The sequence below is a fragment of the Thermobia domestica genome, chromosome 3, assembly GCF_964235325.1.
Source record: "Thermobia domestica chromosome 3, izTheDome1.hap1.1, whole genome shotgun sequence".
NCBI classification, from domain to species: Eukaryota; Metazoa; Arthropoda; class Insecta; order Zygentoma; family Lepismatidae; genus Thermobia; species Thermobia domestica.
The window spans coordinates 70152716-70179034 of NC_137456.1; the positions used below are offsets into that span (position 1 = coordinate 70152716).

At 34.8% G+C, this 26319-nt stretch overlaps 1 protein-coding gene across 4 annotated transcripts in view; it reads right to left on the reverse strand.

Moving 5' to 3' along the window:
• The window catches only part of LOC145680488 (uncharacterized), a 158123-nt gene that overhangs the window by 85666 nt on the left and 46138 nt on the right, over positions 1 to 26319 (reverse strand). The window contains exons 4-5 of one of the 4 annotated variants that reach the window (XM_081751067.1): positions 10283 to 10616; positions 1013 to 1169 (exon numbers count right to left, since the gene is read on the reverse strand). The exons of 2 other annotated variants lie outside the window; for them this stretch is intronic. In XM_081751067.1, the coding sequence (XP_081607193.1) occupies positions 1158 to 1169; positions 10283 to 10616 (346 nt within the window). In that variant the 3' untranslated portion in view covers positions 1013 to 1157. Of the gene's footprint in view, positions 1 to 1012; positions 1170 to 10282; positions 10617 to 26319 lie in introns of those variants that run through there. One more of the 4 variants, XM_081751066.1, reaches the window with a different exon arrangement.

Sequence of the window (26319 nt, forward strand, 5' to 3'; positions counted from 1 at the left end):
AGTTTGAGAAACTGGGCTCTAGGCTTATGTATCAACTGAAAGGGTAACTATATCCTTTCAAAATACTTCATGAATAAAACAGTTACAGTAATATCATCATTTTTATAGGAGGAGGAACATTTTTGTGGTTCTACACGCAGAACAGTTAAGCGATTAGTAGAAGGTAATAATGAAATCTGTTAAGGATATTCACAACTCCTCAATATCTGTAAAAAGTTTCTAAATTTAAAGAATCTAATGTGAAATTTTACACGGTATTTTTAAAGACATATACTCAATTAAGCTATAAACATAACGTTTGCGACGAAGTTACTCAATATTAAGCAGTACATCATTAAAATACATACGCAAAGTGCTTGAAAATATATTACAAAATAATGAAGCATACTCATAAGTACTGGATATTTTATAAATGTATTTAAAAATCTATTATAATTTTAATATTACTCTTCAATTTTTTAAGTATTCTGATAAACATAAAAATAGTGCAAAATGGTCACGTTCCTTTACATAAGTAAGAATTTACATATTTAAAATGAGGGATACATAAAACAGAAAACAAACTCAAGAAGCAAATATTTAAGAGTGTGTTTGGTTGAGATGTATTTACATTTTCAACACATTTAACTCCGAAAAGACTTCCGATGAAATTAGCATTTACTATGAAACAATAAACTAGCGGCACTACCATATTAACAGCAGAACAATGAATTCTCCTATCCTAACTATTCGAAATCGATTAAAATAAAGTGTTTTATTATGTTATCATTTGATGAATTGTTTTTCAAATTTTACTCAACGAAATTTTATGTACGATAAAATGGCGTCGAAGATGTTGCTTCTGTCTAAAAGCCTTAGAACATATTTTGCACACAAAGGGTTTCTCTCCCGTGTGTATCCGCGTGTGTTCGACTAAATGAGATTTCTTCAGGAAGAGTTTACAGCAAAAAACACACACATGTTTATGTTTAGTTCGAGCCACAAGATCAATGCTCGGAACATTTACACTACCATCAACAACACCATAACTGTACGAATCTAAAGCTACATTATGAACACTATCACCAGATTCCGAATGAAAAATATTCCTTGAATTGGATGGAAAATAGTCTCTATGCGAATCATATGCCCGACTTCGATCTGACGATGATGGGACATTAAGGGTATGCCTGCAAACAAGAAAAATAAGTGTCAGATTTTTACCTTAGCTAAAATAATAAAATAGTTTTTTTTAATATAGTTATGTGTGTGTAAAAATATTATGACAGAAAAGTAGAGGTAAAATTTCCTGAAGCAAGAAACTATCAGAAGTTTACCATCTCTGCAATGAGAAATGTGCTGACTGAAAAGTACACCGAAAGCAAGTTGCAACATATACTCAACTTCAATTATTTAACTAACCGAAATGAATTTCAATTATTTAACTAACCTAAAGCAAAGGAATGGGGCAGAAAGCACTCGGGCTAGTTTGAAATTTATTAAAAATACCGAAGAAACTTTTAGTACTAAATATTTCTTGATCGAAACGTATATTTAATCAAGCATTCAAATACATACTTATCAAAAACTGACATTAATGTACCACTTGTGCATGTTTTCAAATATATTCCAATATGCCCATAAGTAGTAAACAGCATGCAGTCAGTGTCAAATGGATATAATTTTTATTAATAATGAAGTATAAGAAATACGAGGAGGTGACTGACACGTTTCCAGCCTAATTAAGAAAAAAATGTCTTTCTTTCTTTCTTTCTTTCTTTCTTTTTTTTTTTTTTTTTTTTCACTTCTCAACGTAATCCGCTTTCAAGTTCAAAGCACTTCTTATATCGATTCAGAAATTATTTTCGTAAATGTTAAAAAAAAAAAAAAAAAAAAAAAAAAAAAAAAAAAAAAAAAAAAAAACCCTTTTAATGCTGAGGAAGACACTAACAGCCACCATAATTTCATCACTAATAAAACCTTGTCCCTTCAAACATGTTTCTAGATGAGAGGCAAAAAAGACTGGGTGCGAAAAATCCTGGGAATAAAGGGATCTGACATTTCACAGCTACATTCCTTCCCAATATACTGTGATACCACTGACCTATGAACTAGTGCGTTGTTTTAGTGCAGCAAGACGAGTTTGGTCAGCTTTCCAAGACGATCACACTTGCCTGGAATGGTGATTAAACACACATTCGCCGCTAGTTTGTCAACTTTCATTTCCAGCGACACAGCATAACAAAATGAACCCCGTGGGCACCGACTAACATAATGTCCGGATAATTCCTCAAAAACACCGTGGAAGTAGACCTTCAGAAAACTGTGTATACCAATGGAGACGAGTTAGGCATAAACCATACCACTGTTGTTCGGAAGATCCGTGTAATCAGTACGGCGAAAATGTTGGAGTGCCACATGAGTTGAATTGCTGTTTGAAGGTATACAGTTCGCAAGGGGAAAGATAAATCGGGAAAGTTTTCTGCATCGGATTGTCACCTTTGATGAATAATAGATCTACTACGACAATCGTGAACAGTCAGGACAGTGACTAGATCTGACTATTACTGAGGATCGTTAAAGTCCTGAACTCCATGAAATGCACCCAATTTTCCCGCATGCATCCAGAAATGCTCAAAAGATATGTCATCTTCCTGTTGCACACAATGCACGTACACATGTCGCTCAAAGGAAGGCGTAGACTCTCCATTTCTTGCAGTATAAAACCCTTTCTTATCTATCGTATTCTCCTGGCATCTCTCCCATCGACTACAATCTCATCCAGAATTTCAAGTAATTCTTAGGAGACTGTACCTTCTCTGATAATCGGGCGGTGCAACGTGCGATTGAGGACCTCTCCGCATCGCAACTTGAGACTTCTTTCACCACAAATCCAATTCTTGGTTGTAAGACTGAAGTGTGTAGCTGCCGATGTCAAGTGTTCAGATCAACTAGGAATTCTAGGGATTTTTTGCTCCTTGAAATGATGCATTTGAGGCAAACATTTTGTTCGCACTAACCAAATATTTATTAATTTTCCTTGCACACGCCTTAATAGTTTGCAGTAACACCTTTCAGTCACCGTTACCAACGCCCTCAGAGTATCATAAAGAAAAGTGGCCATCTCGCGAACGGTTTCACACAAAACTTTTTGGTAATGGCGAAGGAAGTTGGGACTCCACTGCTCTGAAGCCCCTTTTCTGCGTCGGAAAGTGATGGACGTAAATCTTATCTTGGTTCACATATCTTGATCAAAATCTGCTTGAATCCAGTTCATAAAAATGTTTTTTTTTTTTTTTTTTTCCATTAATGAGAACTTTACTTTTCATTTCTGCAATACCATGTTATGAATGCCATCAACGTTTCCTTGGGTCAGTGCTGCAGAGTATGCGCTTCACTGAGATTTTCCTATTCAATGGACGACAGGCCCCTTTTGAAATATGCAACCCAATTACGTTTAGGTTCAAGGTTCCCCAAACGTTTGCCGCCTACCAAGATGGCTTTCTTTAGTAGTCACTCCCTTCTTCTGGAGGTACCAACTTCTGGAGGTACCTGTACATGACTGCTTCGTCCACTCTTCCTTGGCTATGGCTAGATTATCATCTTCTATGACGTGTAAAACAAAATCCATTAAATGCAATGAACCCAAAATTTGGCGCCATAGCTTCCAAAAGATGATACCACCAACACATATACTGCATTTAAAACTAGTGGAAATACTTCAGGGTCAGGGTAGAAACATGTCAATCACCCCTCGTCACAAAATAAAATTCATACCTTACAGTTTAGAATGGAACATATATCAGGCCGTGTACTTGGAGGCACTATGTACTGCTGGTGTAGAATCAAATGGCATAGCAGAATAATGTTCCTGTTTGACCTGGTGTGAATCGTCATAGAATTATTCAGACATGAACAGCATTGAACACATGTGCAATATGCTGAAAATATCCTTTTTTATGGAGAGTAACAGCAACAAACAATGATATTAGGAGATCCAGGCAACTACACAAAAGCAAAAGAATAAAATGTATTTGTACAAATTTTAATCAGCCATTCGAAACGACATGAAGAAGTGGCAAGAAGTCTGCCACCATAGTTGTCGTACAGGAATGGTGCATCCTTTCCTTTTACTCTTAAATGTCTCTGGAAAAGCAGCTTTCGTGCTGTTATATGTTGCGCTTTACCTACAAACCACTCCACCTTTTTTAATTTTATCTGCTTCATTTTTGTTTCACCTTTTCACTGGAAGTTCGTTTGTAAAGTACATTATATATATTAAACTAATAATCTAACGTTGTTATGAAACCCTAATGTTAGTTTACTTAAAATATCATTATTGTCCTTTATTTCTTGCAGAGTGACGATGGAGTAGGAAAATAAAGAAAATCGTGTTGCAGTTTTGGTCTGTGTTGACAGAAAAAGTTCGTGGGTATCGATTTCCAACCCTTGAAGATCCTGTGAGTGCCTACAAAGAACAGTTAGGTATAGACCCTGAAACCCAGTGGCATCAGTGCTTCCAGGATTGGTTTAGGAGGATGAAACATTGTGTGGAATGTCAGGAAAAATACTTCAAAAATTTATAATAGTTGAAATAAAGATGTGTGTACCCAGAACTGCACGTAACTTTTCTAGTGACTCTAGTATTTACGTATTTACGACATGCACAAGTATCTTTAACATGTGGATTCGAAGTAAAATATAATTATATTAAAATATGAATTCATAACATTTGTGCTTTCATGTCTTTTGCCATATTCAGCAAATAGCCATTCTACACTTACTGTAACAATCAGTTATTTATTTATTTTTATTTTTTTCATTATCTAGTCATTTTTGAAGAAATTTTCACTGTTATTACGTTTGTCCACAAAATCTGTAGAATTCATCAAATTCTGCCTGTTATGAAATCCCATATGGTTGTTTGCCTACATAAACTTTCACATGCAAGTATATGTGTACAGTTATGCAAATATCAGCCTACTTTGAATGACTTTAATGGTTCTATTCTCTCAAGTTCCCGATACTTAGTTTCTTCCTTTTCCTAAGTGTGGTTCAAGTTGATAAGCGAGTTTTTTTAACTATATTTATTTGTTTATTTTTTTCATAAATAAAAGCAACCTGCAGGATGTAGAACAGTAGCAGTCCAGATGTTATTCTTAATATACTTGCCCGAAGATGCTTCCACCAAGGTACAATGGAAGGAAATAGCACTGGATTATTATTAACACAACACTTCAACGCGTAAATTATTTAATTAGTCTAATACAGAAGATTACCATCACGTATCTAATGCGTTCTTTGACATTTTGTCGACATTTTAGCTGTTTCCTTTTCTCTCTTTTTTTTTTTTTCTTTCTTTTATTTTCATTTCCTCATCTGCTCTATGGACCATTTATTTATTTTTAGGTTTAAATTATTTCTTATACTGGTTTTGATTTTTTCTTTCAACTTTATTAGTTATGGCCTATCATGTATTTCGCTCTTCTGTGTGGTTCATGCGAAACAGTTTATTGTGCGAGCTAACCAGGCGTAAGTTTCTTGGAAAAATTTTGTCTCATGAATTGTCATGAGTAGCGACTATTCATTTTATAATAATTTGTTTTCTTCTTTTACTACTAATTTTTATATTATGCATGACAAAATCATGCCAAAATTCCATGCTAAGATTTTGTTCTGCATTCTAATGATTTTAAAAAGAAAATAATACAAGCAAAGGATAAAATCTATATTAAAAAAAAACTTGCCAATTCTATCTCGTAGTAAATCATATTTTGATCAACTACTAAATATTTCCTTTCACCTAATATTTAAAAGTATTGATTTACTTAATAGCTTTCTTGAAAATAGCGTAACAAGATAATTGATTAACAAATTGTTTATTTACAGAGGAGTTAAAACAATATACTCACTGTTTGCTAGTCCATATCTTGTGACAATTTGATTTGATGTGACAATGTTTTGGCATTGAGAGACGGTTATGATATATTTTCGAGATGACCATCAGTAGCTTCAACGCCCATCGCGCTGAACTGCATACCGAACTACAGCCGTTAGTGTATGTGGTATAATGGCAGCATATGACTACGATTTTTTCATGTAACTCGTCGATTGTTCCTGGTTTTTGTCATACAAATTATTCTTGACGATCTCTGAAGATAAAGAAGTCCGGAGGTCTCAAATAAGGGGATTGAGGTGGATACTGAACACGATCTCTTCGACCAATCCACCGTCCAGGTAGAGTTTTATCGAGGTACAACCTGACATCCCGATGGTAGTGAGGTAGGGTACCATATAGGTTTTGGACGGTAGGCAAATTCCGTGTGTGAAGTATATTAAGATACGCCTCACCAGTTACGTATTCTCAAAGAAGAAGGGGCCAATCACACCACTGATAGACCACACCATACGGCATCCCCCGGCAGATTCACTGTCCTGTCTACATAAACATGTGGAATTTCAAGAGCCCAGGAGACGAAATTGTAGAAGTTCAGAGTACCGTTAAGTTTGAATTGCGCCTCGTCAGTCCACACAAACTTCATGCAAATTCAGCATCCTCGCCAACCATGTGCTGAAACCATTCACACTACTCCATCTGGGTCATCCTCATTCATTGCCAGCTCCGCCTACTAAGACCAATTTAACACCTTACACTACACTACGCATTAGATTAGTGAGTACATTATTATGCACTTCGTATTTTAGTTTCAAGTTTTATTTATGCCCTGCAGGCGAATCGAAATGAATAGACTACTGTAAAAGCTACATCAATCTCTTCAGTATAATTCAGAGATACACTGTGACCTTGGTTTTACTTTCCCGTGTTTAACAAAATAATAATTTGGTCCCAAAAAATAACGCTGTATAATACATAATAAATTTAAAAAACACTATGTTAGTAAATTTTTCGCATTTAACGAAAAAATAAATAAATAAATAAATAAAAATGGGAAGACATATCATCAGTAAATAGAAAGTATTGATATTACATCGTTCGCGGGACACCATATTTACTAGAATCGACTTACACTTGATCGATATTTCCATCGATTATCTCAAAACCTGATTTCGTAATGATTCGCATGTATTTCGTGAAGCTCAATTTCTCTACATGCAATAGCCATTATTCATATTTGTATTATTCTTCTGAGCTCAAATATGTTCCTATTAGCAATTCCTTTTCTTCAGGTTTCTGTTAGTGTTACCTTGATGTGTTTGATCATTTTTGCTCTTGACTTCAGTATGACGTTTTTACGTCTTGGGAAGGTGAAACCCCTGGCACTGTACATACTTTTAAAAACAGTAGATTAGATTTAGTGGTTTATCATTTGATAACCTGTTTGCACTATGATGTTTTCTATATTTATTTAAATATTTTAATTTTGCAATTTTTTAAATAAACCAAAATCATTTAGATATACTGTTTTAAAGAACAAAATTTGTTAAAATATTAAAAATCTCACATTATACATCTTAGTGAAACTCTTTCATGATATTAACTTCTCTTAAATGAAGCCCTACTTAATGAACATCACCACCTAAAAAAAGGGGAGGTACTGTATTAATAAATTATACGTACATCTTAGAGATATCATTAAATCACTTATCCATTTGTTCAGTGAGACTCCAATCCTGATTTAGGTTAATTTACTCAACAAATGAAATAAGAAAATTGGACAGTGCGTCATAGAACCGACATAAAACTAAACTTACCGCTTCTGATACATAAAATGATGATACTTTTTAAATAATAAATTTGATATACTGACTGCAAGTTTCGCCAAATGGATGTCCGAGGAAGATTTAAATTAAGAACAAAATTGAAAAAGAGGATTAAACATAAGAAAAAATCAAAAAAATGATTTAGATAGGGTTCTTGAACAATTTTCGAATGGTGAAGTAGGTATTCAAACTATGTAACATCTTATACTGTTAGTTTATAAATGTACTTAGATTCTTCGGAAGGTGATAATTAAATCTTGCCAAATCTTATTTGAACAGGGTGTCTACTGGAATACCAGAAAGTAAATTCATGACTTTTTCATGACTTTTTCATGACTTTTCATGACCTTTTTGTTCAAAATTTCATGACCATGGCGATAAAAATTTACCATTAGTAATAATAAATCCCTACCATCAGTGGGGCATCGGAACTATGCGGGTCTTAAATATCCACGTTTGTACTATGTCTTGTCCTTAGAGGCAAATAAGATAGTCAATGCTGTTTCCACCTTCTGCTAGTTGTTGAAGCAATGTGATTTTGGAAAGTGTACCATGGACTGAAACAGATAGTAATCACAAGGGACAAGGGCAGGACTATATGCCGGTTGAGATATCCGTTGGATGCCTTAAGCATCTGAATTTTGGTTGCATTTTTCGACCCGAGTGTGGTATTGCGTTATCATGTTGCACCAGGGTGCGCTTTCAGTTCACAAATTTAGGATATTTTTGGCGTAGTGTAGAATATATTTGCTTTAACTGTTCGGAATAAAGGTCGGCACTGATAGTACGGCCGTTAGAAACGAACTCGATGAAATTATCTCTTCGTAGTTCTATCACACACAGAGCATGACTTTATGCCCGAAAGGGCCCTGTTTGATGACCGCTTCCGGAAGTTGGCCCCTGCTCAATCATTATTTTTGTATATTTGGATTTCAGAAAAAAAAAAAAAACTTTTCGTCCATGTGAAAATCTGTTTCAGGAAACGCACATTATGCAGATTTTGCAGCAGTTGTCGGCACACAATCACTCTCCTCTCAGACTGAGATGGAGTCAACTCATGTGGCACAATACAGCAGCCTTTGATGTCTTCCCGAATTCGTGCAGATGACTCACTACAGTGGACTGAGACATGCCAAGTTGGTTATTTGACAATCGTCGTGTGGTGGAGGATGGATTTTCCTGAATAGTGTTTACCCTGGGGCGGCCAGATCTTGCCTGATCTTCGACATTTTTACAACCAGCACGAAATTTTTGGAAGCAACGAGTTACTGTGCTGTGGTTCACTGTACCTTCCCCTGTCAAATGACAAATATTTTGGGTTGCTGCTGTTACGTTATACCCGAGTTTGAACTCATATGGTAACAATTCACATATTAGACGTTGTTGGGTACTCATCGTTAGTGCTACCAAAACTGACTGACAAACTGACGTAGTGCTAGCCTCCGTGTTACAAAGTCCGACTGTCACGCTATCTCTTGGGCTAGTTTGACCTTGCATTTACGCTCGATCACGGCGTATACACGCGCCTGCTGTTTAGGTCGTAGAAATATTAAAAGACTTACAACTCACTCTTCTAATTTTTCTTGCATTTGTAAGTCACTTTGTATTCTCAAGTGGATATTTCACTCGTCTGTGTTGAGGACAGTTTTAAAGTACGACAAAAGAAATTATTTTATTAGAAAGGAGTAAGTGTATTCCTTAACCATGCTCGGACCTTTTCTCTGTATCTTGAGAAAGAATACAGCAATCTGGGATAAATATAATTCAGACGATCAATAAGAAAATTAAACTGCGAGTTATCTTGATACAGAAATTTATTTAGAAAACTAGATCATTTTAAAATTTTTGACTTTACCATTTACAAATAGTGAAATGTGTTACTCACGTTATGTATATTTGAAAAACAAAAGAGCTGTGAAAGCAAACATCAGAGAATTGTGAGAAAAGGTTTACATATACATATTAGACTTGGCATCAACAGGTGAAAAAAAAAAAAAAAAAAAAAAAAAAACATGTAGGAAAGACTTGTTAGGGAACTATATTCTAAAATCCAGAAATCACATATTAAAGATGCTTAAACAGTAAAAAGAGTAAAACTACAGTGGAAAGATTTTCGGTAAGTGATCAATGTTTGAGTTTTCCGAAAGGAAATGGAGATCCTAATCTTCTATTCTGCATGAAGTGGGGCTAAGTCTGAGGAATATCTTGAACAGTACCAGTGAAAATTTTGTCGTAAACACATTCTACTAACTTGATTTCCGTATCTAACATTTCTAGCCAATAATACATTGTTGTTTTGAGCTTCTTCTTGTTTCAAATTTGTTCAGCACTGGAAAGTTTTCCCAAATGGCCATCTCTTTTGTCCTATTCTCCGAAGTGTGTTTTTTTTTTTTCTATTTTTTTTTTCCTTGCTATGTAAGTCATTCAATGCCACTTCAAATACTCATATCTATAAGCTCTCTCAGCATTAACTACTGTTTACTGAAGAAAAAAAGTTCTACACAGCATGTATAAAGTCACGATGCTTTATAAAATAATGTTTTTTCAGATTATTTTTTCGATGAGAACTGTAATTGCATACCTTGCACGTAAAAGGTTTCACCGACTGATGAATCTCATAATGACCTTTTAGGTGTTGTTTCATCCTGAACGGCATGAAACATATTTCGCACGTAAATGGACGTTCTTCCGAATGGTCATTTTTCATGTGACACTGGTATTCGTATTGAGTCTCACATACTTTGGAACATATCTTGCATGTACGAGTATAACGCCGTTTTGCGCCCCACGTAGTTCGTACGTGAGATGACTTAAGTAAATGGTTAAATATGTTCACTGCAATATCTGAGCTTCGACTGGTTGGCTTGTGTGACGCTATTGATGAACCAACTTCTGAAGAGTTCTGTGTATCATACCTGTAAACAAGAGGGAAATAAATCACACTAATATACTTTTAATATTATCTTACGTAATCAATTATATATTTTTGATCAATTAATTCCTTATCAATGCAATGAACTTCTTCTACAAATGTCATTCGAATCAGATAAAAATTACTGTCTTATAATATCAAAAGAATAATATAAGAAGATTTATGGTAATGACATCTATTTTTCTGCACGAAATTTATATCGCTATATTTAATATTAGTTAAATTTTCTACATGCTGAAAGAAGTCATTCAAATTGACGCTGTACATAAATTGAAGCCATTAGCCATGACCTTTCAGTTCTGTATATTCTGCAGGAATAACAAACGTAAATAAACACTGAAATAGTAAGTGGAATACTAAAGTTGAACAAATGGAGTGAGTATACCAAGAAAACGTATCTACAAATTATGCATTCACCACGCTGTCCAGTTAATGCTGCTCTTTACTCTCCATTCCAAACAAATATTTATATTTGTCAATATTCTGTACTCATAATGTAGACAGAACAAATTAATACACAAATATGATGGTAACTTTTAGATGATAATATAATTTTCATCCAGAAATCCCATGATGTATGCAACTCGTTGTGATGGCTGATAGTTATTTTATTTTTGGTTGGGCAAAATATATTTGCTAGGACTTTTTCATTGCGTCACATTTAAGTTTGATTCATTAAGTTCTGAAATTGTTTTTCAACTAGCGCTCTTACTAATGAAATCAACCGTACATTTAGATATTCTTCCACGATGGATGGACAAATAAATCGTTATTTTTCTTTGAATAAAACGCATCGAGGTTGAAAATATTAAAGCTCAAATACTAGTAACCTGCTACACTCTGGAAGTTTACATTCTAGCGACTATTCTTGTTTCTATTACACTCCAATCAATTCGTCTTTCCCAACTCCTGACGTTGTAATTCAAAGTTGGGGAAGATAGTTTCTCTTTGCACAAATTATGTTGAGTTTATACTCATGCTCTCTCTAGAAACAGCATAACGTATCCCGGAATCCGCACACACTCCAGGATTCGAATTTGGAACCCGAACATCTGGCATTATCGAAATCTTATTCATGTGTTTGTTCGTATGTTTCCCAGAATTCGGTATGCTTTGTCGTTCACTTCGTTATCGGAAACTGCAATGAAAGCATCTCACATGATTTTCGCAGATAACTGTTTGTTGTGCCTGTTTGAAGTAATTTTATCTTCCATAATGTAATACCGTACATAATTTTATCTCCAAATTCAGTGCATTTACTGTAAGTTAAAAAGGGGATTAATCTCGTTTCTATTATTTTAAAGTAGGAAAAGTTGTCTAAGAATTCCAACGGCATTCTGGAACGGATTCCAAGGTATTATTGTACTGTTATACAGAAGGTCAATTCACCTAAGGTGGCCAATTTTACAGAGCTGATGACGAGCACAGCGTAGGAGAAGGAACCAGAAGTCTGTAGTCCGTGAATGCAGTAGTGAGTCACGTACAACGATGTGTGAAAGTTGTTGTGTTGAACAGCTATTATGTCTGTTAAAGTGACACCTTTTTGGGAAGGGTACATATGTGTACTTTCCGATACACAATTCAGTGCATCAGTGATTGTAAAAATGTGTGCGGCAAGGGGCAACAATATCAGCAGGCGTACAGTAGCAAGGGTAAGCCAGCGGTGTATAAGCACCGGCCTTAAATATAAGGATCAAGTCGTGAGAGTAAAAAGGAAACGGGCATATCCAGCCACGACACCACGTGTTATGGGAAACATCAGGGTTTCAGTTGTGAAGGAGAACCCCCCACCCAAAGCAACCTTGCCACCTTATGCATGATATCACAGAGCATAGCATGTCGTATCATGGAACTGAAAAAACGTCATAAGGCGATGGGGAACAAGTTATCACCAAGGCACATTCAAGAGACTCACGAACGCAAGGAAGTTGTACGAGCACTATCTCTCAGGTGACAAATGGCAGCGGGTTGTCACTTTGGATGAAGCCAAGATATACCTTGATGACACCAGTAAGCCCAGGGCTATTTTTTATTCACCACATGATGCTAAGGGCCGCGTCGAGTTCGTCCGTGAGTGTCGCGAGAAGTTCTCGAAATGTTTCATGGTGGTGGCAGATTTCTGCACCCGTGGGAAGTTGCCAATGCATCGTGTGGGTTCGGAGGCCAAGGTGAAGCAGCCTACTTTCAAACGAACATCATGGAACCCTTATACACAACGCACATCCCATAGTTGTATAGCAGAGACACAGGGAAGGTGTGGATCTACATGAACAAAACATCCAGTCACATTTCTCGCAATTCTGTCGCGTATTATCGGCGTATGGACACGGGGACTGGTGCGTCTGTTATACCTTTCTCGTCCATACCTGTGAAGTCACCAGATGCGTCGCCGATGGATTTCTGCGCCTTTGACCTTCTGAAACAAGGCCTCGAGCGAAGGTGTCCCACCACCAGAGCGGGGCTCTGGAAAGCTTGTCAAGAGGTGTGGTCTACAATTTCCCTCCCACACCTTCAACGCGCACTGCCTCAGTGGAAATTGCGTTGCAGGGCGATAGTCCAGGCTCGTGGCCACCACATCGAGCACAACCGTTGTTGGAAGAAAGGATTGTCGTGAGCAGGTGAGTGCACAAACTTTGGCCATCTTAGGTGAATTAACCTTCTGTATACCATACCCATTCTCTCCTCCACTTTCCAATTTTCGTAGCCAAGTTTATAAATTAACGAATTACATAAGTAATTCCTTGTTCAGAAATTTTGAAACAAACCCTTACCCTTACCTTTATCACAATATTAGCTACGCACAAGGAAATTTCTATAGAGCGTCCCACCCTTAGATTGCAGTACAGGAGTAAATGGCAATGCTTTTCCTTATGCCCATTGTTGCCAAACTTAGCCTGAATTTTAGAAATAGTTTCTTTTGTTGTCTTTATTGTAGAACATTGTATTCTCTATCAAATAATCTGATTTTCTCACATCGAGAAGAATTTTCAAGTATTGAAATACATTGAAAGAGTGAAATCTTGCTAATGGCAAATTCTAACGTCGCGTTAAATATATCACGTCATAAGTTCGGAACTCTAAGAGATACACCATTGAAACTTATACAGCTATTAACACCATATTTGGTGCCAGTGTTGGAAAAGTCTGCATTCAAAAAAACTTTTTGAATTTTAAAATAAAAAATAAAATGTAAGACAAAGTGCGTATACTATTGCAATGCAATATATAAAAAGTTGACTAGTGAGAAACTTTTTTATTTTTCAGGTTAGATGGGGGTGCAAAGCGAGAAAAATATTGAGAAAGGATTGAAGTTATTTTTAAAACAAATTGCAGGTCGATATCTTTCTTTATTTAGGTTTTATGACTTTTAGTGTTAAGAGTCAACTTTCCAAAGCGCGCGCATCTGACCAGAAGAAAGGCCCTGACAAATCTTGCCAATGTTATTTTCCTTATAATATTTGTTTTAAAGTTACTGATGTAGAGTATTGTGCTATACCGATGAGTGTTTACTGTTGATGCTATGCGAGCACGAATCTACTGCTTAACGGAAGCATATTCGCAAAATCGAATCCTGGACCTCACCTACGATAAGCATTCCGTCAACTCCACTCAATCTTAAGTTCCACTACTTACTTTGCTTGTTTTCCTTGAGTTGCACGCACGCAAAACCAATTAGTTTTGTAATTGATTCATTATGGTTCGCATGTAGTCCTTAATGCTGTTTCAGATGCTGACAATTTTGACAATAAAAGTTGGTTTCGTTTGCAATTCCACTTCTCTTATTTACTTTGAATACACAGATGAAAATGACAAAAGCGTTCATAACAAATAACTTTATGAGCTCACAAAGCAGAATGAAAGGTCTATTTATCCCCCCCCCCCCCCAATGCTTCTTTAGGAAGCAGGGTTTGATAATTCTGTTTGGTTTTGTTTCCTCGCCCAATGATTTGTATCTTGTTGGCTGTCACTATACGTGATTTAAAGTCACAACTTGCGCGTTTGTTTAGAACGGATATAATGGTGTTTATTTTCACTCTTCTTCTGTTTCCAGACTGATATTGTGTGTCTGAGGTGTCAGAAGTGAGTATAGGAACTAGGAGGTTCAGTTCCTATTCATTATTGCATATGTCATCATCAGCATCATCATATTTTATTGGCAGACCACTTGCTGCAACTCAGAAGCTTCCATGATCCACGGTCTTCGGTTAACTTCTTCGTCTTCACGCATTATTTTTCTATTTTGATATCATCCAGTAATTATAGTCTCTTTTCGTCCCCTCCCTCTTTTTCCTGCCACCATACCCTCTAGCACGTCCTTCATGATACAATCTTAAACATCAGAAGTGGGAAGAAGCCGCCTTCACAATATACTTTATTATGTAACTTGTCTGACAAACGGAATTGGATTAGCGGATATTTTGTGTACACAGACGAATGAGCGTTCTCGTACGTCACATTTTCTCGTCACTTATCACTATCCCCTTACTCCAGTTTTCACTCTTATCCAACTTCAGTAGCAGTATCTTACCCATTGCTATTCCTTAGTTTTCCGCACAATCGGTGCAGGAAATTTCTGTTTAGAAGTGTTTAGCCTGCCATTTATTTCAATCATCTGTTTTCTATTCGTTTCATATGTTCTCTCGATTTCGTATTGCTTCCATCAAAATTTTATTGCAACGATTTATAAACCATCATAAAAAAAAAAAAAAAAAACTTCTAACACACAATTGCTAGACTGTTATTTCGTACCCTCCAATTCGCCGTTCTAAATGAATTTGCGCGATTGGAATGACAAAAGAGTTGAAAATATATAAATTTAAGAAGGATTTATTTACAGATTCATCACTCTTTCTTGTTCTTTCTTCGAAAGAAAACATACGGCGGAAGAAATGTGGCAACAGCGCGCTCCATTTACTCTGTACTGCAATCTAAGAGTGGGACGCTCTATAGTCACATGTTATCAGATTTTAAGACTTTTGTCTATCACACTAGCGTAACACTATCCCTACAAAAAGACTTACATTTCCAATGGAAAACATATGACTGTTCCACTTAGCTTCGCTGAGGCTATACTATCCAAGTAAATGAAAAACGAGGGATATATCTTGAAATATTAGATTCTAGCAAATATCTCTGCCAAGTTTTGAAACAGAGAATATACGTTTAAAAGCTTCTATTTAGGTTTCTCCGTAACAATGAATCTACAGCACCTAAACCAGTATAAATTTTAACTTCTATGAGGTGTAAAATCATAGGGCTGTAGGGAAATGATACCAAATTTAAAAGCAATAAACCTAAATAAATTTAAATTTATTTAATAATAATGATGGAACTCCACTTGCATTTAGGAAAACAAGTTCATCAATTTATCTTGACTTAAAATTAAGAATGTGTTATTTCACAGATTATAATTATATCCGGAACAGAATTATAAACAGTCAACAGCAGATGGTGATTTGGGCATAAAATAGTACAGGAACACGGAAGCAGATCTGTTTGCTCAAGATCATCGTTACTTATTCCAGTCTACAGTTATTAATATAAAATCTTTGTACCGTTGTATCTGATCATATCCGATGAGGTAATACGCAGTATTTACCGGTACTAAAAAAAAAGGGTTATTTTATGGAAGTTAAAAGGATTTGTAGAACAACTCACATTATGTTTCATTTATTTATTTATTATATTTTACATTTTTACATATTACGCTTTATTTTATATTTGTATTTAACAAATAATGTAATGCAAACAATATTCAACATAACTTATGTTTATTTATTAACATCTTATACATCAGTTTCTTTCATACCAATAAAATGAAATCAAATACTAACTGTCAATACTCTTTCTTTTTTTCTTTTCTTTTTTTTTTTTGTAACAGTAAGATAGTATAAAGTTATACAAGTACATACTGCAATAATAATAATAATAAAGCAACGCTGAAGAATCAAGTTTATTTAATTTAAAATATCTACAAAGCTGGATGACTCTTTAAAATAATTTTCAGATCACATCTGGTTATTTGAGGTTTGCTTCATAAAATTCTAGTTCAGTAACAGAAGAGATTGATGTGCGCCAGACTGGGATTCGGTACATCACAACTCAAGCTAGATTCTTCTTCTTCTTAACAGATCCTAGTTTTCAAGCCAGGGAGTTTTAAAACTTGATATTTCACATTTTCGGCGGTTTATAATTCTAAAAACAGGAAACGTGACCCATCTTGTGTCTCTGTGTTTGTTACTTTAATTGAATATTCTCTTCCTCTCTGTGAACGTCATCTGCACCATTTTTATTAAAGTAATCACCGAATCCTTACTTTTGCATCTCCAATTATAAGTTTCGTTTTCTTTAAAGAACAATTACTGCAAAGTATTCGGTGACTTAATTTCGATTTTTGATTGTCCCGTCAATTCACTGTTTTTACAAAACACTATTCACATTAGTAATTTATGCGAAATTCCATAATATGTCTTTAATTTATGTTCCATGTGGTTGTTCCTCAATTTGTTTTTGGTTGTTGTAAACATTAATTCTACTGGCAGATTTAACACACTACAAGTTTTGTGAATTTTGTACACTTATTTTAGCTTGTGTATGAGTTTTCTTCTGAAAGCTAGTTCTGTGAATTAATTTTCAATTGACAATTCACCTCCAGGCACTAATTGTTCTTTAAAGAAAACGTAACTTACAATAGAAGATGTACAAGTAAGGATTTGGTGACAATAATAAAAATGGTCCTGATGATCTTCCCAGAGAAGAAGGAAATATTCAATTACAGTAACAAACACGGAGTACAATCTCTTGGACAAAGACGGAGGATGGGCCTCTTTTCTTAAGAATATGTACCCTAGCCAATTGGATTGGACACATCTTGCGAAAAAATTGTCTTCCTCATACCACCATAGAAGGAAAGATAGAAGGAAAGCGAGGAATAGGAAGAAGAAGAACACAAGTGAACGATGATTTGAAAAATACAAGAAAATATTGGGAGTTAAAAGAGGAAGCTGAAAATCGAGAAACGTGGAAGAAACATTTCCAAGTCCAAACTCAAAATTAAGAAGAAATAAGAAAAAAGCAAAACCTCACTAGTCCTAGGACCTGCCAAAAGGCAGAATACTTAATAATAATAATAATAATAATAATAATAATAATAATAATAATAATAATAGCGCCTATAAGTAGATATTCTTAAAGCAGATGTTTTTTGACCTAAGTTTTAGAACTTTTTTCTCATTTGATATAAGGAATCGCCTCCCAGAATTTGGTGGTATTATTTTTCTGCACACTGTCAGGTACTTCTCCTTAGTGCTTAATGTATGTTAGTACTGTAATGTATTTTTAAGTTATTATATTAAAGTTTATACTGCCACTGTAGATAAAATGTTGATTTCGATTCCTTAGAGACAACTTCTTCTTCTTCTTCTTTTTTTAATTTTACATTGCGAACATACCGTAACTTGGAATAACCTTACCCTTTTCGTCTGAATCAGCGAGAATTCATTGTATAAACAATTAATATGTTAAATTTTTGTGCGTAAGTATACAAGGTGTTATACAAATTTGTCACAATATTTTGGGAATAGCCTGACATCAAAGTAAGAAAAAAAAAGTTCATATGGACCTGTGATCGGAAGTGCATACTTTCGTAGTTATAGGGTGCCGAAAACATAAAAAATAAACTTTAAAAGTCCATAGTTCCACTACTATAGGACCGATCGTAGTCGGGTCAAGACATCACTGAGAAACTATGGAGCCTGTTTGGAAGTACTTGATCTCTCTCCACCTACCTCTCTAAAAATTGGTGTGCAAGTACTGGAGCATTCTTAAACATGGATATTTGGATAATTCACATACCAATTCCTCAGTGATATCTTTACCTTACTACGATAGGTCCCATAGTAGTGGAGCTATGGACTTATAAAATTCACATGTTTCACGTTTTCGCCACCCTATAACTCCGAAATTATCCATTTTTGAGCACAGGTCCATATGAACATTTTTTTTTTTAATTTTATTTTGATGTAAGGAATTTGCTCCCAAAATATTGTGACACATTTTTGTAACACCCTGTATAAAGTACAACGAAAAAAGATAGTAAGAGCACTTTACTTACCATTAAAATATCAGATTTATCAGCACTGAAGTTTGTGAGTTAGATACTCTTGAAGTTCAAAACATTCCATTCTTACACATGTCAGGAAAATTGTTTCCCGTACATTTTTACGTGTATCAAGAATGTATTGTTTAATATAGTAGACATTATTAGCTAATGGCTAAATACGTTAATGGTAATTTCTTTAACACAAGCTTCAGCCAATGACAGAAATAAGCACTTTTAGTCTGAATTTATAGATTCCAGTAAGTCGGATTATCGTTTTACACTTATTATATAAAATTAATGGTGTTGTAGTGTGCTTAGTTTGTAATACTGAATAATAAATTTGGTATTGTAAGTATTCGTGTAACATGCAATTTGAAATACGTAATAACCTGACGTACTTAATATTCTGGAATATTTTCCGTAAGCAAAAACTTTGCTTTGTATATACTTAAACACAAACAAACTATTTGCTGAGCAAAACAATATATTCACATAAAAAACTACATACGAGTTACAGTTTCGCAAACTAACACTTTGGCTTCATCAGACACTATCAGATAGTGTCTGATGAATCCAAAATGTTAGTTGGCGAAACTGTAACACGTATGTAGTTTTTTATGTGAATATATTGTTTTGTTCAGCAAATTGTTTATGTTTAATATTCTGGTGTTGGTGAGTATTACAAATAATGACGCCCCTGTCAATATTTGCACGTTACAAAGCTTTATCGATTTTTATCGATTAGTTTAAGTCACAAGGAAGTTTCAAGATAAATGTTCCACTCTGTGTGTATTCAGACGATAGACAAATTCTTGTTATGTAAGGGCAGCACATTGCCCACTATGAATCAGGCAGCTGTAGCTATACGATGTTGTAACTTCATACATTTAAGACACTGGTAACACGAAGATAACATCCTTCATGTATCCTGACACGAAAAAATTGAAGGGGTATGTGTGGGTGAGCTGAGTGGCTATTTGTGATATATCCCATCAAAATCAGTAACATATGGCCAATCCAGCAATGAGAAAGATGCTTATTCAAAAAACGTCGAAACACAATTTACGTACTAAACTTAGGCGAGATATTTCCTATTAATTGTTTTCTCACGCATCTTTCGACAACAAATAATAGTTGTTCCATTCATTCGTAATTACCCGTTATTTAACAAGCTACTGAAATACCATTTATATTTTACTGCTACTTTTTGGGATCAGCCAGGATGGTTACCTTTTTCCATCCGGAATCACATTCCATCTGGGATAATACTCTTTTATGTGTCAATTAATAACTTTACACAAATCCCTTATTTTTATTGTTTTCTATTCCCGCTATCTTGTCTCTCACATATTCGTGCTTCTTGCTCCTAAAAGTAATTTTATATTTATTATTTTCGAATATTTATCTATTCAGTGCTCGAATTCTGAAGTCACTGTAATATAATACCTTTCCGTTGTTCACATGTATATATTCCTCATCGAATTACATTTTACATTTCTTGGATCTCTCGCTGCTCTTTTCACAGCCTTATGTTTGGCTTTCTAAGTTTCGTAAAGACCGCAACTAGTTTTATTTTTATAACCATTTTCGTCATTCTAGTAATCTGTAGAACCTTTATGAATATTAATCTGATTCTGTTTCAAATTTTTCTCCGTTTACGAGTCCTCTTTGCTGTCGAAGGTCTTCTTATAAATTTCGAATAATAATAATAATAATAATAATAATAATAATAATAATAATAATAATAATAATAATAATAATAATAATAATAATAATAATAATATGTCAAAAGAACACGCTATAACAAAATACTATAACTATGATTCGTATGAAAAGAAACAGTAATTTGGAATACCAGAGAATAAGTTAGTGAGATCGTAAAGGAGAAAATTTTCCTGAGTTTTCAAACCATGCCGCAAGTTATCGCTCCTTTCTCATTTTGATACCTAAGAACTGTTCCTGTATTTCCTGAGGGTGACATCCAGAAGTCCTAAAGTGCAGAAGTCCTAAAATGCAGAAGTCCTAAAAATATGGGCACTAGACCTAAATTTTAGGACTTCTGCACTTTAGGACTTCTGCACTTTAGGACTTCTGCATTTTAGGACTTCTGCAGTTTAGGACTTCTGGCTTTTAGGACTTCTGCCATTTAGGACTTGTGCCTTTATCATTCACTTGCTTTAGTTCTGAAATTCGCCACCACCACACGAAATTGGGATGATGCAGCAACTAGTTGGCAATAATGTTACGAACGTATCTAATTCCAACAGTAACAGCTATATTTGTACTACTAAGATCGTTATTATCACTATCTGTTCTGCACTTATACACGAATTACATAATACAACCTATTTCATTCTAAGAATTAATTACATAATTTGTTAAGAAATTCGTTTCTTTCGAATGGAGATACGAGAATCCCAAGACAAATTCCTAAAACAAAAATAAATAAATAATAAAAAAATGTTTAAAAAGCATATTTTACCAGACTTCTGAAACCAATATGCCATTACAGTTTAATGTGATTATGTTTTTAATAGGAGGGTGCCCGAAATTTTTTGTACCAACTGTACTTGACGTTTAACAAAAAAATTCTGGCTGTTCATATAATTCGTAATTTTGTTTGTTATTCTATTTCAAATTAACATGGAAAACTGTAAAAAATTTATTAGGAATTATAGTTTTGGGAGTCAATACCTTTATTTATATTTTAAATTAGTTATAAGTCTTGTATATGGATATGTAAATGGATTATTACAATTCTTACGGTGTCAGTGCTATCTGAAAACATAGGTCCACTATTGGACGGAACTTTTCAGATCAAATAACCAATCTAAAATTCGACAGAATTTTCAGGACCACCCTTCACCTCTCTTTTAGATACCTAGGTCCTTCTAAAATCTAGTTTAATCCAGATTTTACCAAATTTTATTCGTTTCAAAGCCCCACCGCCAAAATGCTTTGTTTTGATTGGAGGATAAACCCACGCTATGATATTAGGGCGCGATTATTCCCATTCCCTGCAAGGATTTCACTGAAGACGCCGGACTAAGATCTTCCCAGCTCAGAAAGTCAAAAAGGAGCTAGAAAAGCTGCAAATAAAGGTAACATTTGGATTTTATTAACATGTAAAATCGCTGGAGGTCTCAAGGAGCCGTAAAACTATTAAATTTTCAGAACAAAACTGGACTAAAAAGCAAAAATAGGAAGCATAATTTAGTAACGCCATGTTGAGCAGATATAATTAGTGGTGGACGGGTTCTGTGAAGTGCATCAGTTTGCTAGTGGTTCTTAAATATCCAAAGACAGTTTCGGAAGAGTAGTGTTTTTTCCCTTTAAATACTTTTATCCTTAAAACTATTCCTGTTAGAGTTACGTTAGGCCTGCCCCACTGCCGTTTGTTTTCGTCTATGTAGTGGACGTGATTTCGTTTGTATTTATTCATTAGTAACATGGCGGTATTTAATTTCGTTGTAGTTAAGATAGGTAGAATAATGCACGTTTAAATTTTCAGTAAGGGCTCCTATCTGACTCCCAAATTGGGAGTACGGCTTCCAGCGGAATGAGTTGAACATGTAGTTTGTTCCGGGTTCCTGCCCCTTCAGGGCAGGGGTCCTATTGTTAGTCAACACTTTGATACGTCCCCTCGGGGCATTGATTAAACAATACGTAATTTCTTAACACAGAATGTGATTTAGTAAATACAAGGGCTAGTTGGCCCTGTTCCTTTCTTTCCCTTTTCCTTTCGTTACCTTTCATAGAGCCGATTTAAAATGGTAAAATCTGAATGTTTTCTGTGTATATTTATTAGTATAACATGTATTAATGTAGTGTGTAGTATGGATGTGGCATGTATGTGTATATTTGTAATGTAGTAAACATTTTCTAGTAGTAGTAATTGTGGTAGTTAAGTGATGAAAGAGTGTGTGAGATAATTAAATATGGACAGTGTAGTATTTACTATGCGATATTTTTTTATTATTCCGTCATTAAATGAACTCATACACAACATTTAAAAGTGAACGTAATATAGTACAATAATTCCGTGTACAAGGTCACATTCAGTGGTTCAAGGGTTGATCATATCGTCGCTAGCCTCTAGTGTCGAAAGTCAGTACTAACCGTCATTCTCATGTCGATGTTCTTAGTGATTTAGTTTCCATGGAATTCACCTTTCTTTTCGAAATAAAACCTAGAAGGTATAATTCACAGCCCATATGGATGTACAGTTAGGTTAAGTGACCCAAAATTAATATATTCTGAAAATTACAACATTCTGCTTAGTCTAGAAGTCGAAATATTTAAGTAAATAAACAATACGTAATTTCTTAACAGAAGTCGGGCGATATGATGCTAGTTCTTCGCTTTGAAATTATATTAAATGTTCATTTCTTTCTTTGTGGCTGCAGAATAATTTCATTGTTGTCAGAATTTCATAAACATTAAATATTATCGCAGATAATTCTATTTTCAGTGAACATACGTAGGATTTTCTTTTTTTTTCGTTCTTAATAAAGCTACCAGGTATTACATAGTATTGTGTGTGTGGTGAAAGAGTCTTGAGTTCGAGTGAGGTTGTCGTGCGGTGGTCGGAATGGGAAATGTTTGTAGTGACTATAGATTTTAAAGTGTTATGATGAAATGTGTATATAGGCTGGGCGTAGATAGAGGAAACAGGGTGTTTGTAAAATATAGCGACGTAGTAAATGAAAAAGATGATGATATGAATATTAATACGAATATGAATATGAAGTATATGAATATTGTAGTATATGAAAAATATATAAGATAGGACACCCATATAGTTAAATATATAGTAGCCCAGTGAATACTTCGCCGCGTGTTGATATATAGATATTGAATAGATACGTGTAGCTACAAACATCTCAGGTTCTGACCCCTGCACCATAATATCACGCGGACCGGAGGGCAATATATAGTCGGACTATGGTAATACTTTGTAGTTTAATGTGTTATAGTAATGATCAACCATAGTAATACCATCTGATAGCATGGGTAGCATCATATAATCGCTGACTAGACATATTGAATAATAAATTATGAAAAGACAATAGTAGTTATACAACAGGGCTGTAGTGAATTATATTTTCTGGTCGGTTTTAAAATAGAATATCCTGCTCCGTGAGATTTTTTTTTCTTCACGTTACCTACTCGGGCTAGCTTACAATGTTCATGGAGGCGACAGCTCTGACAGGGTTACAGAATCAAAACAATTAATTATTGAAATTTATTATCGCGTACCCGGATGTCGACCCCTAGTCCCTTTAAGTATTTTCATTTCTTTTCTTAGTTTAATTAGACGAGGGAAATTAACGACATCCCAGACTGTGGCGTGTCTGCGCAGGGTAGCTATCGGTGATGTTTTGGTAATTGAAATCACCGATCCAAAATTCAGTTTATTTAATTTTTTTTATTTTCGGCACATCATTAGTTAGGGATATCTTAGCTATTACTTTTACTCTAGTTTCATTACTGTCCTTGAACCTTCTTAGTTCTTCTGAGGGGTCGAATTTTTTTCCTTACTTAGAGATTTCAAAATTGGGGACGCAGTTACCTGGTCCCTTCCCCCTCTCCTTTTATCCTGCTGGTCTGGGCCGGATACGGGGCTCGGATTTCAATCTTACAAACTCTTGTGGGATTGGGATCTGATGGACACAGACTTGCATCCTTGGCAGCAGGGCCTCCCTACCCTCTTTCGGCATATGTGAATATTTTTGGCTATGAGTTGATATATATTTAAATTCGATCACTCTTCTGTGTAGTGAGTAGTACTTTAATCTTTCTCCTTTCGTTGGTGCCGCTTTCTCTCTCTTGTCTCTTTCTTCCTACTTACTTCGAGATTTTTTTTCAACCTTCCCCCCCCCCCCCCGATTTTGAACTTGTCGCTTACGATTTATTTAACGTACAACTCTGATCTGACATTACCAGCTGAGATGTTGCAATACACAATTCATGGATAGAGTAGATAATGATTGGGTCCTCCATCACATTTTGACCTATCGCCGAAATGAACAAAGACTTCGTAGTTGACGACACTTAAATTACGTTCTTTCACCGTCGTCCCTTTTAAGTTTTTTTTTTAATCCATTGGTCACTTTCCTTTCTGTTTTGGTTTTCGTTTACCTTGTAGTTGACCTGGGCCCAGAAATTGTATTTTAGGTTATCTAGTTATATCTTTAGGAATGCTCTGTGTTACGTGCCTGACTCACAAAGTTTTCTTTTTTTATATTATTTAAGCACGAATTGATTATATAGAAGTTGAAATTTATAGACGCGCGGTATCAGGTAAAAAGTCAATTTTCTTTTTCATATGTAATGTCGGAAGTCATTTGTTTTCTTGTACTTGCAACCTTTTCAAAAATTATTGTTGGGGTGATTAATTTAAATGTGTGCGCAGTTATTATAAATATATATATATATATATATAGAGAGAGAGAGAGAGAGAAATGAATACGTCGAAACGTATATGTACTTAGTATGTGAATATGATTTTAAAGTAAAAGTATGATATTAAATGTATTATATGAATATACGTAAGAGCGCTCGTGTCTGTCCCCCCAAACGTGTATTGGTTGCTATAGTTTACCAGTAAGTTTTCCGACGAGTATAAGAATATAGATTTTGTCAAGAATACCGCCGTGCACTCACGTAATTTTCCTTTTCTTCTGAATAGATGTAAATGATAACCTATGTAATTATTTACTGGCATGTATTAAAAAGTAACGGCAGGTCTAAACGTAATCCACATAATAATGAATATTATCCCTGAATTACCAACCTAAAACCATTGTGGAAAGTGTACCTTGAATCCTTCTCACCTGCATATGTATCCTGTGACTTGACCAGTTTTTTTTCCTCAATTTAAACCATCATACTCCGTACACCTGTGGAAGATCGTTTCAAATCCGAAACATGTATACATATATACAAAAGTGATCCTAAGGAAAGGTTTCATGACGTGTCCCAGTGTTGAACAAATAACCTGAAATTATTCGATTAATAAATTTGTGAATGGACTATCTAAGAGGAGAAACATCCTCTGGCGAAAGTGATTTTTTTTTCAAAATCCCGAGATGGGTATAAACGTCGCAGTGTGCGAGTGCAGATATAAACTGCTAAGAGTTACAAACTAAATATAGTCGATGAATGGTTTTTGTAAACCAATAGTTATATATATATATATATATAGATATATATAAACACAAACTAAGTTAAATGGAGCGAAATGTTTTTGGACACTACGAGTAGTGCGTGATTTGTGATTTGAACGCTCAAAATTATTAATATTTTATTTCTCAATGTGAGGTAGAGACTCATATAAGTCCTAATACATCTAAAAGTTTTTTTTTCTTTTCTTTCCTCTTTGTCCATATTTTTCTTTAAGTGAAATAAGTGTCTCTTTGCGTATGTCGCAAATCATAATTTTGCTTTAGCATGCCTAAGATATAATACATGTAATTATTTTTTTTCTTTTTTCCATTTGTCAAGATCATTGAATATATAAAAATTTACTAAAATATAACTCTATGTATTCTATTAATATATAACCAAGAACTTGTACTTTTAA